The sequence below is a fragment of the Oncorhynchus mykiss genome, chromosome 16 (genome assembly GCF_013265735.2).
Source record: "Oncorhynchus mykiss isolate Arlee chromosome 16, USDA_OmykA_1.1, whole genome shotgun sequence".
NCBI lineage: Eukaryota > Metazoa > Chordata > Actinopteri > Salmoniformes > Salmonidae > Oncorhynchus > Oncorhynchus mykiss.
The window spans coordinates 49,741,730-49,756,983 of NC_048580.1; the positions used below are offsets into that span (position 1 = coordinate 49,741,730).

The 15,254-nt window shown below is 41.1% G+C and overlaps 1 protein-coding gene across 3 annotated transcripts in view; it reads left to right on the forward strand.

Moving 5' to 3' along the window:
• Positions 1-3,316: 3,316 nt before the first annotated feature.
• Positions 3,317-15,254, forward strand: part of si:dkey-65j6.2 (uncharacterized protein KIAA1755) — a 33,389-nt gene continuing 21,451 nt past the window's right edge. Inside the window, exon 1 of one of the 3 annotated variants that reach the window (XM_036947156.1) lies at positions 3,317-3,593. Coding sequence is in view for 2 of the 3 variants with exons in the window: in XM_036947155.1 (XP_036803050.1) it covers positions 12,735-12,737 (3 nt within the window). In the remaining variant the exon portion in view is untranslated. Of the gene's footprint in view, positions 3,594-12,340; positions 12,738-15,254 lie in introns of those variants that run through there. The other 2 variants (XM_036947155.1, XM_036947153.1) reach the window with 2 other exon arrangements.

The following is a 15,254-nucleotide window of genomic DNA, read 5'->3' on the forward strand; positions in this document are numbered from 1 at the left end:
TGAAGCGAGGGCCAACCAACGAGAGCGTACAGGTCGCAATAGTGGGTAGTGTATGGGGCTTTGGTGACAAAACGGATGGCACTGTGATAGACTGCATCCAGTCTATCAATTTATTAATTGGATAGTTGTGAATTCTAACTCAGTAAAATGACATCTAGTGAGTTTGCTATTGCCAGAAACATCACCATACTGCTCTTCCGCTTAAAATACATTTTGGATGAAAAATTTCACAAATGGACATATTATGCTCTCATTTTATGTTTTTATCGTTTTCAATCAATCTACAGACACGGTATGGAGAAATTTACCACATGGCTACATGCTGGCCTCAATATTGGCTGTTGCCTCTACACAGCAAATCATAGTTCTGTCAGCTCTCTACTATCTTTCTTCTTTATCTCTTGGTCATTCTTTAGAATTGGAGGATGAAGAAGAATGCTGTCTGTCTCAGGCCAGAGGTGAAAGTTTGACAACACAGTCATGAGTTGAGTCACAGGATAAATGTCACAAAGGATTCAATAATTGTCCATTTTTTAGACTGTAGTCACAGAAATTCAAGGTGAGGAAAAACTGTAGCATCCATAACAGGTTTACAAAAGTTTTGCAGGATCAGTGACTATGTAATACAACTGTCATAAAAGCATTCAAGACCTGCGATAATGTCCCTCAGTTTGGCCTACACACCTGTTAGGCCGAGGGATGTTTATACTACTAATTATTGCTCCCTCTTTTGCCGTCAGAACAGCCTCAATTCGTTGGGGTCATGGACTCTACAAGAGGTCGAAAGCGTTCCACAGGGATTCTGGCCCATGTTGACGCCAATGCTTCCCACAGTTGTGTCAAGTTGGATGTCCTTTGGGTGGTGGACCATTCTTGATAGACACGGGAAACTGTTTTGCAGTTCTTGACACTCATATCAGTGCGCCTGGCACCTACTTCCATTACCCGTTCAAAGGCGCTTCAGTCTTTTGTCTTGCCCCACTTAATTGCACACACACACAATCCATGTCTCAATTGTCTCAAGACTTAACAATCTTCATTTAACCTGTCTTCTCCCCTTCATGCAGGTGCAGGAAGGAAGATAGCCAAACTGCATTGTCATCTCTTAAAAAAACCTCATTCCACATTTTATTGGGTAACCAAAGTAACCAACAATTGCAGCATAGTTTGTGTATTTAATTCAATTGAGACCAGACATACAACCTTACATTGCCATCTGCTGTTTTTATATAGGACTGCAACACACAGTTTGAGAAACAGTTATATTTGGGACAATTTGAGGGACATTGGGATAAATAAATTGCAGTATTATATTGTATTATATTGGGGTTTGCAGCAGGTATCATTTTTAATCTATAAGACCAGATCATTATACCTGTACTTTAGGGCAAGGTAGATATTTTAATTTAGAGAAATAATTTAACTGGCAAATCCAATAATTTAAAGGTTACTGAAAAAATGGAAAAGGTCTGGATCACCTCTACTAAACACTATGTACTGATTCAGGGATGTGTGAAGGACCACAGGGATGTCCGGCAAGAACAGAATCAAAGATTACAGAAAAGTTTTTTTATTGTTGCCACACAACAATGCACTTTCCATTTTGTGTGCTTTGCCTTGATGACAGCTTTGCACACTCTTGGCATTCTCTCAACAAGCTTCACCTGGAATGCTTTTCCAACAGTCTTGAAGGAGTTCCCAAATATGCTGAGCACTTGTTGGCTGCTTTTCCTTCACTCTGCAGTCCGACTCATCCCAAACCATCTTAGTTTAGTTGAGGTCGGGGTATTGTGGAGGCCAGGTCATCTGATGCAGCTCTCCATCACTCCACTTCTTGGTCAAATAGCCCTTACACAGCCTGGAGGTGTGTTGGGTCATTGTCCTGTTGAAAAACAAATGATAGTTCCACAATCACCCAACCTCAACCCAATTGAGATGATTTGGGATGAGTTGGACTGCAGAGAGAAGGAAAATCTGCCAAAAAGTGCTCAGCATATGTAGGAACTCTTTCAAGACTGTCGGAAAAGCATTCCAGGTGAAGCTGGTTGAGAGAATGCCAAAAGTGTACAAAGCTGTATCAAGTCAAAGGGTGGCTACTTTGAAAAATCTAAAATCTACATTTTGATTTGTTTAACACTTTTTTTGTGTTATTTCATAGTTTTGACGTCTTCACTATTATTCTACAATGTAGAAAATAGTACAAATAAAGAAAAACCCTTGAATGAGCAGGTGTGTTCTGCAGGTAAAAACGGTTTGCATGCAAAAGTGATTGCTTTTGATAAAAAACACTTTATCTGCCTTCCCAATGAAAAGTAGTTAGTAAATTCAAACCTTTATTTTATGGAAAAGATATGTTTTATGTTTCTGGACGATCAACCATGTTGCCCTGTTGACAACATGACCGAGCGGCGCAGATGACTGTTTGATTTGAGAAGGGTGCTCTTCCCTCCCCGCTATCTCCCTATGACGTGACGGGCCATTGGCCGATTCAACCCGGGCCAGCGTAATAGTTCTCCCTCAGTTACTGTATGTTGATGACTAACCTATGTTATGGGAAAATGTTATCTCTAATCAAATGTTTTTGTTCCCACGAGAAAGGCTTGACTGATATAAACAGTGTTGGAATGTGAAGCATCATCATACTGTACATGAGGGGAAACTATGCTGCATGTAACTTAAAATAATACACAAAGGCAATAGAAATGATGAAATCAACAAATCATGTTTGCTTAAGCTTTGGACATGCTGATCTACAGAAAAAAAAAGTCATTTTTGGGATCCTTCACGGATCTGAGATAATCTGTCATTGTCCTTAATCATATTTTAGAACATTGTAGACCAATACAAACTGAACCAATAAAGCCAGGCAAAGGAAGGGAGAGCTTCAAGAGAAGAGAGATAATGTATAGTTAATTTGGAATACTAACCGATCCATGTTTGGCAGTGCATTGTTTATTTAGGGGAGAGACAGAACAGAATGCCCTTGTTTGGAATGGAGTGACCTGTGTTCAGAAACATACTCTTTTTGAAGAAAAAACTGCAACATTCTGAACCACTCAATTCCCACACTCATATCCTGTTCCATTAATAACTTAGACTCACTCATGCTATGCACGTTGCCATGACTATAAGCATTTTCAGTTATATTTGAAAAGCTGTAAATTCAGCAGAAGGACACAAGTCACATTCAACAGCTGTACGTTTCAACAGATCAGCTCTAGTACGATGATGATCTCACAAAACCGTTCCATGCACCTCGAAAAAGACGTTGGAGACACCATGGCACCAGACGGGTGGGCACCAATCGTGACCTGAACAACAGGGCCTGTCAGTCAGTCATAATTGAAGAGCCTCGATGACCTTTCACACTTGCTGCTGTGACTGCAAGCATTCCCGCGGCGCAGATGGAGGCACACAGGGCTACTTCGGGTCTGTAGCCTACTGAGCAGCAACAGAGATTTGTCTACCTGTCGATTAGGTTGCAGCAAGGTTATCTTCCAAATCAAGCCTCTGGGATTGATTATTCGTCTGTCGACCGCTCATGGAACTTGATGAATATGAAATGAAGAGCGACATAGACACGTTAAGGGCTGGTAAGTGTTTCACTCTTGACATTTTGCTCACACAATTTTCTTCAGAATTGATCATGCATTCATTCAAAACGTTAGTCAGGTCAATAAAATCATATATCAGTGTAGGGTTTATAAATACTGTGCTAATGTGCTATTATAGGACTAAATTACTCAAACCTATTGCAGGCTACTGGTCCAGAAAAGGTTTTGTATGTGGTTGAATTTTGTTTGGCAAAGTTTTTGTGAGAATGAAGATCAGTTGCAAGCAGGAGCTGTAGGATATAGCCTACTCGGGACAGAGTCTGCTGACTTCAATGTTTACTGTTTGAGATTCGCACAGCGGCGAATAAAGGCATGTTTGCTTGTCACGTAAAGGAGTTACATTGAACACAAGGAGCCTTATTTAATTTTCTCAGGTTTAACATTGACTCGTGTACAAATTGTCTACTCTACAAATCCCATGTCTCCTTTGTAAAAGGGTACAGGAATGGCCATCATTTCGTTTTCTAGACACATTCAGCATCACATCCATGTCTCAAGACTAAAGCATATTAATGATCATCACCTTTACATTGGCCTATAGAATAGGCTATAGTACATAGAATATTATGTTAGTCCATCCCATGTGTCTTGGTCAGGTGTGATTTTAACTGGGAGAAATATGACTGTCATGAATTGGTAAATACATGTTGACCATTGCCCACACACTTTTCCTTATGCACTGTAAAAAAGTCTAGATGTTGCAACTAACTATTATTAAGTAACTGGTTCCACTGCTTTTTTTGTTTGTTTACTCAACTGTTTGGTCAAAGTGTTACCTTAATTTAATATTTTTAGTTGGCCCAAATTTAGCTCCAACATGAGAAAATCTAGGACAAAATGCAGTCAATAAAAAATGACACGTTTGCTCAATTTGTTTCATATGTTCATTCAATTACAAATTATTATTTTACACAGAAAAAAAGGCATTAGAACAAGTTACACAGTGCTTTTAACATACAATCTTTTAAATTAACATATCTCACAAACATGATTACATTGTGCATGCATACAGTAATTAGTATTCAACATGTCCTCACCTGAGATTTGACCTCACAACCTCTTGGTTCACAGAATTCCAATCTTCCTGCTATGCCACTATTGCTACACTTTACACTAAGGAAAACTCAGCTCTGTTAGAAGTGCACTCAAGAAAAACTATTTTATTGATCATAGTGATTAAGGAATAACATTAAAACAGTAATATGCCCCACCAGCATAAGACAACTATACAGAAGCCCCCCAAATTACTGAAATAAGTCAATCAAATTTATGATGAGAGAATAGTAATTAACTGATAACTGAAACAGACAGTTAGCAGGAAGATCTGAATGCCATTAATAAAGAGGTTGTGAGTTAAAATTTCAGGTTAGGACATGTTTAATAATGATTACTGTATAAATGAACAAACACTATTTAATTATCTGAACCAATCATAGACATCTATGTTTCACATGTTTGAACATCAAAGTACAGAAAACTAGAGCACAGCACAGCACAGCACAGCATGTAACAGTATAGTGTAGTTCAGTACTGTAGAGTGCAGTACAATACATTACAGTGTGCTCTACTGTCTACTGTACTTTTCTTTACTGTACTGTACTGTGCTGTCCAAATGTGTGGACCCAGCTGTGGTTTGTGACTACTATGATTTCCCACTGTAGTCAATTCAATTGCAGAAATTCCGTTACCGATTTTTCAGAAATTCTGTTCGTTTTAATCACTTAATAATTCATAAACAAACTTTATATCAGTAAAAACACTATAACTAATTGATAGGTCTACCTATACTTGTTACTTCTGTGAACTTTCATTATCCTCCCTTAATTATCTTAAAGATATGTAGGGTTTTGATAACAGAATTTCAAGGCCCAAGGTAATGTTGCTTAAACTTACAGAAGGCAAATCATTTCCCAACAACTAAATATGCATTGATATTAGTTGGCAGGGGTCTTTACTTCAGCATTGTTGTGTTTTGATGTATTTCTACCTTTTAAGACTTTTCTGATAGATGTTGTTGAATCCTTTCCATCTGTTTGACCGGAAATCAAAGCCTTTGCTATTCCACATTTTCTTTACAGAAAATGGTTTAGAAATCTATATATGCCTTAATATCTAAAAAAAAATATAGACTCTTAGCTTTCATTTGACACCCAATTTGACATGCTCCTATGAACTTAACATGTTGGTGCTCAACGTCAACGTCTATTCCACGTTGGTTTAACGTAATTCCATTGAAATGACAACCTTGATTCAACCAGTGTGTGCCCAGTGGGGACCCTCTGGCATTGGTATTTAACACTATACTATTCACATCATTTGTTGGTCACTAGATCCTTTTTAATCATTATTTACATAAATAATGTATAAATGAATCTCTTGCTATCCCCCACCAGAATATTGAGTAATACTAGGTCTTATATTCATCAGAAGCCCAGTAGAGGGAGCTACAATTTCCCTATAATCCATTACAACTAACACCAGAACTTTTCAGGTATGAGACAATTAGTGAGTTGAAATATGATGATTCAATTCTTCCTTTCCATTTTCTTTCTATATCTTCCTTCCCTCCAGTGTTTCCCAATATCCCACTATACCACTTTCTCTGTTCCTTGCCAGCTGTTGCTGTCTGTATCTCTCCACTAGGACTGCCCCTGTGCAGCAGGTTATAAATAAGGACCCAAGGAGTGCATCCCAGCAGCAGCAAGACATTCAGCCGTTGTGTTGTTTAAGCAGCTGCACACTGTCAGTCCAATCGTTCTATTAGAAAAGGAGGAGAACAGCTATGGGGGAGCTGCGGTGGAAAGGAGGAGTGGAGGGGCCTGTGTGAGTCAGGGAGTAGACTTGTCCCTGGCAGGCTCCAGGGAGAACATGCTGGGAGAGCCAGACTGAATGTGCGCGGGGAAGAGACCACCAGTAGGCTTGGCAGTCTATATTATCCATGAAAAGGGTCATATTAGATTTAGTTTCAGGGTATGAGGTGGGTTGGGGTCAAAGTGATGGCTTATCACCAACAGATTCTCCAGTTAAAATGAGATTGGCTTGTCTATGGGTGATTAGTAGAGAGGGCATCTTTAGAGATACTCTGGAGGACATGTATGAGTCAAAGACAAGGCTCCGTGTGAATTAGCCTGAAGGACAGACACTGACGACTCAAGGTTACCCTGAGGTGAATTGTCCTCTAATGCAACATGGAGTCTTCATCCACCAGTAACCCCTGCTTAGATAAAGGGACGTTATATTAGGCATTTCAGCTGGATGTTGTGAGTGAAAATTGCCTAATGCCTCCCTTTACCTCAGTACTGACCACATCTAAACTTTCTTGTAACTCACTATCGTTACATTCCTACTCATCAGTTTTGTAATTTATTGTCATCTAGAGTTATTTTGTGGTCTCTTGAGTTTTTTTCCCCGGGCGGTTTACTCTTGATGCCTCAGAAAAAAAGGAAGTTCACGCACAGCTATGTGAGATCTTAAAAAAAGGGATGCAGCTGCTTTTAAAGCCAGACTGTTTGAAACAAATACAAACAGGAGGGTGATTTACGATGACAGGGTCAGGGTTCAGCCTAGGATGTCGGGTCAGAGGCTCACACAGCCTGTTAGATGACTGCTAAAATAGACCTCTCCCATTGAGTCTATTTTTCTCACTCATCATATCTGTCATAGTGAAACAAGTGTTCATGTTTAAGTGCTTTGAGTTTCCTTATTAGGCCTCCGTTGTAATTATTTAGACACTGATTGCTTATTCAAGGAATTTTGTCTCCTATGTTAACTGCTTTATAGAATGATAATGAGGTGAGGTGTTAGTTGCTTTAGATAAGTGTTTGGTTCTTACATTCATTCAATGGATTTTCAAGTCAAAAATAGTGAGGAGGTGCGAGGTCAGTTTGTTTCCATAGGACCAGCATTAACAACACTGCAACTGAAAACAGTCCATTCCACAGCCACTGAAGCTACTGTTGCAGAGACCTGCAGACTACTGACAGTGTTCTTTTTGTGGACTGTCTGTGACTGTTGACTCTACTTTTGCGTCACATGGGAACTGTGGTCACCCGTGGGCTATCAGGTCAATGATACAAGGTCGACCAAGCCTTGGCCAACTAATGCATAAAGCCAGGGACAACTCCCCTGGCCATAACATGCTAACTCTGGTAAGTCCATATGCCAGAGATGTGGCATGACATTTTTCGTGTTGGCCAGGGGCCTAGCAGAAGATGATGTAGGGAGAGAGTCTAACAAGGACAGAGGACCATGCAGCAGTGTACTTTTCATCCTCACTTCCCCAGGGTTATGTGTTACAGTCAGAGCAATGCACTGCCCTCCAGTATGAGCAACTAAGCAAAGAAGGCCAAGGGAAAGTGACTAACATGTACTTATTACACGCATATTACAGACAACAGGAAAGCCTTGTGTAGATAGGACACATTGGCTGGTGACCGTCACAAGGTTGCTAGGTGAAATGCAACCATATGGGAGTATAATCATCACATGCTCATCCTCACTATAAATTAGGATGCTCTCTCTGAGGGTCAATTGACTTCATTGCCCCTTGGCCAGTCTGTGGGTTGTTTGATGGGATAATGGAGAATTACTATATGCTTTGTGCTTGCAAGTACATTTAATAACGTCTCATTTCATTTTTGTGGAAGAATGGTTTACCAGGCCCTGGTAAACACTTACATGTTGTCCACAAGGGAGAAGCTGAATCCTTTATTGAGTTGAAATGCTATCGTAAGACAAGACCTGTGGAATGAACCTGCAAACTGGGAAGCATGTATTGCCCTACCAAGCAAAAAGGCAGTAACTGCTCATAGCGTGGAACTGAGAAAAATGGCTTTTATTTACCTTGGTTTCACAGTAACTTTATGCAGTTACTGCTAACATGACCCCCATTTTCTCAAAAACAGTACAATGGAGGCAGGATACTTGTCCACATGATTAAGGATGTATTTAATGTTGCAAAAATGATATTAACTCATTTTTTAACAAATGAGCAGTTACTTCCTTTTTGCATGGTAGGGCAGTGTAGATATATCCATCTCTTACATATACTGTAACCACATACACACACATACGTCTTGTCCTTTGAATGTAATCTGTGTAGAGGAATGTGCTGGTTGGGGTCCTCTCTCCAATGGTCAGGGTTAGTATGAGCCTTCACTCTCCCCTCCCAGGTTTGCTTACTCAGCCAAACGGAACAGATATACTTTTTTAAGAACAGTTACTCTCAGTGGCTGTGCGTTTTAAGGCTTTTCATCACACACCGCTGTCTCTTTGAACAGCTCCACCTGTCAGACCACAGTTAGGGCAAGGAAATGCCCTGATATGTCTTCTTTTCTCTCCTATCTTCTCTCTTCTCTTCTCTCATTTTCTCTCCCCTCTTCTCTCTTCTCTTCTCTACTTTTCTCTCCTATCTTATCTCTTCTCCTCCCTAGTGTGGCTTCCTGTCTGGGGTCTTGGTACATATTGTGACTGACTGTGTAACGGATTGGCCCGATAATGCGCCTGGTAGTCTAAACAAGATCTATCCACACAACAAACATTCCAATTTAAGGCCGGGAAAAATGGTCCAGTCAGTGCACACTAAGAAGGGGCTGAGGGAGGGAGCGTCTGTCAGGCTGTAGTTTTAGATGGTTATCTAGTTAATATGTTTCTTCAAAGAACTACTATTTATCTCTCAACACACTGATATTAAGTACAGGATGTATGGGCATACATTTGAGATATCTGTCTCTGTGTGCTCTGCAAATAGAGATATCTAAGAGCTGGTCCATGGGAGAGTGTGTTTGCACACAGATCTTTATACCGAGATAGTAGGGTAGCTGGGAGGGCAACAGCGACTGTCCAAGTCCACATACTGTAGATGCCATGTATCATTTTGGTCTTTGTCTAGACCTGCAAGTGTTCATCACCTGTATGGATCCCCAGTCCGTTAGCAGTGGATCAATAACAGCAAATTCCTTAGGCTATCAGACATGGTCTTTCATTGTATTTTAGTGATGAAAATAGAATAGTTTCTATTGGTGTCTATCTCTCACAGCTGTGATAGGAAATCCTGTTCAGATATTGTCCATTAGTTAATGTGCCAGGTCTGGAGGGAAGCAAAAGTAATGAGGATAATAGTGGTTGATATTGCCACTCCTACTTGCCATGTCTTCAATTTAGCCAACTAGAAAGTGTGTGCCCTCAGGCCGGAAGGGAAGCAAAAGTAATTCCGCTACTTAAGGACAGTTTTTGCTCCAGAGTGGTGCAGTGGTCTAAGGCACTGCATCTCAGTGGTAGAGGTGTCACTACAGACGCTGGTTCGATTCCAGGCTGCATCACAACCGGCCTGTGATTGGGAGTTCCATAGAGCGGCACACAATTGGCCCTGTGTCGTTAGGGTTTGGCCGGGGTAGGCCGTCATTGTAAATAAAACATTTGTTCATAACTGACTTGTTAAATAAAGGTACAATAAAGAAAATTAAAAAAAATAAATAATAGTAAAGCCCCCTTTACTGGCTGAAATAGCAGACCAATCAGCCTGTTACCAACCCGTAGTAAACTTTTGGAAAAAATTGTGTTTGACGAGATACAATGCTATTTTACAGTAAACAAATTGACAACAGACTTTCAGTGCACTATAAGGGAAGGACAATCAACAAGCACAGCACTTACACAAATGACTGATGATTGGCTGAGAGATATTGATGATGAAAAGATTGTGGGGACAGTTTTTGACATTATTGATCATAGTCTGCTGCAGGAAACACATATGTGTTTTGGCTTTACACCCCCTGCTATGTTGTCAAGAAAGAGTTGCCAGTCTAACAGAACAGATAGGGTGTTCTTGGAAGCCTCTCCAACATCCAGGTAGAATCAGGAATTCCCCAGGGCAGCTATTTAGGCCCCTTAATTTGATGACTCAAGGAAAGGACATGTCAGCTACGACAACGACTGAAATTACTGCAACACTCAACAAAGAGCTGCAGTTAGTTTCAGAATGGGTGGCAAGGAATAAGTTCATCTTAAATATTTCAAAAACTAAAGGCATTGCATTTGGGATAAATCATTCAATAAACTCTAAACCTCCACTAAATCTTGTAATGAATAATGTGGAAATTTAGCAAGTTGAAGAGACTAAACTGCATGGAGCAACCCTGGATTGTAACTGTCATGGTCAAAACATGTTGATACAACAGTAGCTAAAATGGGGAGAAGTCTGTCCTTAATAAAGCGCTACTCTACTTTTTTAAAAACACTGTCAACAAGGCAGGTCCTACAGCCCCTAGTTTTGTCGCACCTGGACTACTGTTCAGTCATGTGGTCAGGTGCCATAAAGAGGGACTTAGGAAAAAGCAATAGGCTCAGAACAGGGCAGCGCGGCTGGCCCTTAAATGTACATGGAGAGCTAACATTAATGATATGCATGTCAATCTCTCATGGCTCAAAGTGGAGGAGAGGGCCTCCCGAGTGGCACAGTGGTCTGTGCCACTAGAGATTCTGGGTTCGAGTCCAGGCTCTGTCACAGCTGGCCGCGACCGGGAGATCCATGGGGCGGTGTACTATTGGCCCAGTGTCGTCCTGGTTAAGGGAGGGTATGGCCGGCAGGGATGTCCTTGTCCCATCGCGCAATAGCGACTCCTGTGGCGGACTGGACACAGTACACAGTCGCCAGCTGTATGATGTTTTCTCCGACACACTGGCTTCCGGGTTAAGTGGGCATTGTGTCAAGAAGCAGTGCGGCTTGGTTGGGTTGTGTTTCGGAGGACGCACGGCTCTCGACCTTCGCCTCTCCCGGGTCTGTACGGGACTTGCAGCGATGAGACAAGACTGTAATTACCAATTGGAAACCACAAAACTGGGGAGAAAAAGAGGAGAGATTGACTTCGTCACTACTTGTTTTTGTTAGAGGTGTTGACAAGCTGAATGCACCGAGGTGTCTGTTTAAACTACTAGCACACAGCTCAGACACTCCCACAAGACATGCCACCAGAGGTCTTTTTACAATCCCCATGTCCAGAACAGACCATGGGAGGTGCACAGTACTACATAGAGCCATGACTACATGGAACTATATTCCACATCAGGTAACTGATGCAGCAGTGGAGTCAGATTATTTCTTTAAACAGATAAAAAAACACCTTATGGAACAACGGGGACTGTGAAGAGACACACACACAGGCATAGACACACACATACACACATGGGCGCTAGCACACGCACTCTACACACACATACAATGTACTATTGTTGTATAGTGGTATCATACATTTTGTGTTGTGGTGGTGTGACAGTGTGTAATATACGTGTCTTAATGTGTTTGGTCCCCAGGAAGAGTATTTGCTGCCTTGGCAGAAGATAATGGTTGGATCCCTAATAAAATACAAATACAAATGTGAGGTCAAGTTATCTGGTCAGAATGGAATTACCGATATTGAAGAAAGCACAGCTAGTCCTCCTGAATGGAATTCTCTGTATCTATATCCACCATCTTCTCTCTGCTCACAGTGCCATAATAACAGGCATATTTAGTTCATTTGCCGGACAGAAGAGGACAGGAATGTGGAATGGAAGCCAAAGGAATGGGAAAGTGGGAAAGGTGCATGTGTGAGAGAGGAAGAGGAAGAGAGAAGGGGATGGGGAGCGATAAAGAAAGAGGGAGGGAGAGGTGAGACGGAGGTTGAGCGTAACCCCAGAGAAAAGTAAGAAATAATCTTGAAGGGATTTCCTTCTGAGAGGGAAAGCTTCTCACCTCCCCTCTAACTCCCTCTCTCTCTTTCTGTCTCTCCCTCGCTCTTACATGCTTGCATGAGTTGCTTGTGTCATGCTGCCCCCTCTCAAACTGTGGGCAGACAAACATAACACCAGAAGAGAGAAAGCAGACAGGGAGAGTTATTAGCAGCAGCAGAAGAACACTCGGGAGCTCCAAGATTAAAAAAAAAAGATAGATATATTTTATTCACATTTTCCTGCTTCTATAAGTATTGTCCTCCTCAGTAAGCAATGAGAGACAATGTGGATACATTGGAGAATACTGTGGTCAGTTTGTCACCTTGTGAGACCCATCTGTCTAAGGATTATCCTCTTGACTGGACTCTGTACATCCCTGCTTAACTGGATGACCAACACACTGTAGGAGACATGGTACTGTAACTGCTGCTCAACATGGCTTAATTTGACTGTATTTCATTCAATTTCATATGTGTGTCATTTTTTGTATTTTCTTTTTTGATAGGATTTTCATCATATTGGAAATCATTTAAAAAATATATATTTTTAAATGTACATCCTTCAAATGTCTACATTGGCCCCATAATCTCTGTCATTACAAACACACATGTAGGGCTTCCTGTTTGCACACATAGCTAGCGACACAGCAAAATGCTTTGACTCAAGGTGAGGGTTTCAGGTTACTGTTCATTCGCAATTTCCCAGTGATTTCCCAAAACACTCACAGAATCTGTTGCCCTGCGTCTCCTCTTAGAGTCCAGGACATAGAATTACACAAAGGATCCCTTCGGGAAAAAATGACTGAATTAATGTTTTGCTGTTTCAAGTGCTACTCGGGCTCTGGAGAGGGGATGGCTATATGTTTATTATCTTTATAGCTCAGGACGAGAGTACATTGGAGAGGTAGATTTAGGAACTGAAGTGACCATCATGTTTCCTTTGAACCACAACCTGAAAACAAGAGTTCTTTCTTTAGCGTTAAAAAGTATGTACTGTCTTGCCTGGTTACCTCAGTAAGTTCTTAAACATTGAGGCCACTCATGGAACACCATAAAATTCAGGCTCTCTATGGACTAGGTTATATCTGTGATCATGTGAGGGAGGGAAAACTGCCGGTTTGAATAAAACTATGTTCAGCTGTGACATAATTACAGGTAGGAGGATGAGTAAAGATGATGAAACTGACCCCCTACTTGTAATTAAATGTTTTTAAGCTCACTACTAATGCCAGACTACTGGTCTGCCACCAACTTCAAGCCATTCTGCTAGACAAGGCATCATAATTAGTATTTGCATGCAGTACATACCCCATTTGCAGAGCTTGTGAAACAACTAAATATAACGTCTGCTTCTCAGTGGCTCAGTGATGGTTGACAGTAGATCCACACAGATTAGGCCTGTGTTTATTTTCTCTCACTGTAATTTGGTATGTTATCATGGAGGGCGTTAGCACGTTCTGATCTGAGGTGGTGAATCAAGATGTTGAGACATTCGCTCAGAATAGATCTACTGGTATGTAATTGAATGCCTGTCTGTAAATTCTGCCGTGTAATGCAGGATATTTGCCTTCAGCATTTTGTGGGTGCCCGGTCCATTTACTTCAGGGAACATGTATCATGACTTTGTTCAGGTGTTATCAAGGAGAGGTTATCTTTCAATTCTGCCCTCTGTTTAATTACACTGGGTATACCAAACATTAGAAATTAATTACCTTCTTAATATTGAGTTGCATCCCAACCTCATTTTATCGTCAGAACAGCCTCAGTCAGGGCATGAACTCTACAATGTGTCAAAAGCATTCCACAGAGATGCTGGCCCATGTTGACGCCAATGCTTCCCATAGTTGTGTCAAGTTGGCAGGATGTCCTTTGGGTGGTGGACCATTCTTGATACACACGGGAAACTGTTGAGCGGGAAAAAAGCAGCAGTGTTGCAGTTCTTGATACAAACCGGTGTGCCTGGCACCTAATAGCATACCCTGTTCACAGGAACTTAAATCTTTTGTCTTGCCCATTCACCCTCTGAGTGGTACACATACACAATCCATGTCTCAATGGTCTCAAGGCTTAAAGTCCATCTTTAACCCGTCTCCTCCCCTTCATCTACACTGATCGAAGTGGATTTAACAAGTGACATCAATAAGGATTTATAGCTTTCACCTGGATTCACCTGGAACGTCAATGTCATGGAAAGAGCAGGTGTTCTTAATGTTTTGTATACTCACTGTACATAGCTTGCTTATCAGTTTAGTTCCATGATTATGGACACAAGCACAGTTTTTAAAGAGCCAATGTCAAAAAAGACATTTATGGACATTTACCTGAATTAGCATGTCAATGTGCAGCAGTCAGTCTGCTACACTCAGGGCAACCATTTATGAAACCCAAAGGGGATTATAAACCAAGACAGATCCTGATAGAGTATCTGTAGAGATCCGGCAGTGAGACCCTTCTATTAACTGGCCTGTAAATTAAACAATTCAATTAAACAATGTTACAGTGACATTGATTTATTTAGATCACAGATATGAATCTCATTTCTGCAACACCGCACCAGTACATTTACAGTAAGCAGTCTAAATCTGGGCGCAAAGCCCAAAAACCACAGCTGATTGAGGACACAAAGGAGGAAACTGGCTGGGTTTGTCTTCACAGTTGGCTGTGTTAGTTTGCATTGTTTTCCGTCTCTGTAAGACTAAATGCTCACTATCACAGGGACTGTATAATGACCAACACTGTGCTTGTCTTAATCTATTCATATATTTTATTGACGGAGTTGCCTTCTAAATAGCACTACACTCTTAGAAGAAAGGGTTCCAAAAGGGTTATTCAGCTGTCCTGAATAACCCCTCCCACTGGGCACAGATGTCAATTCAACGTCTATTTCACATTGGTTAAATGTCATTTTATGGAAATGACGTGGAAACAACAT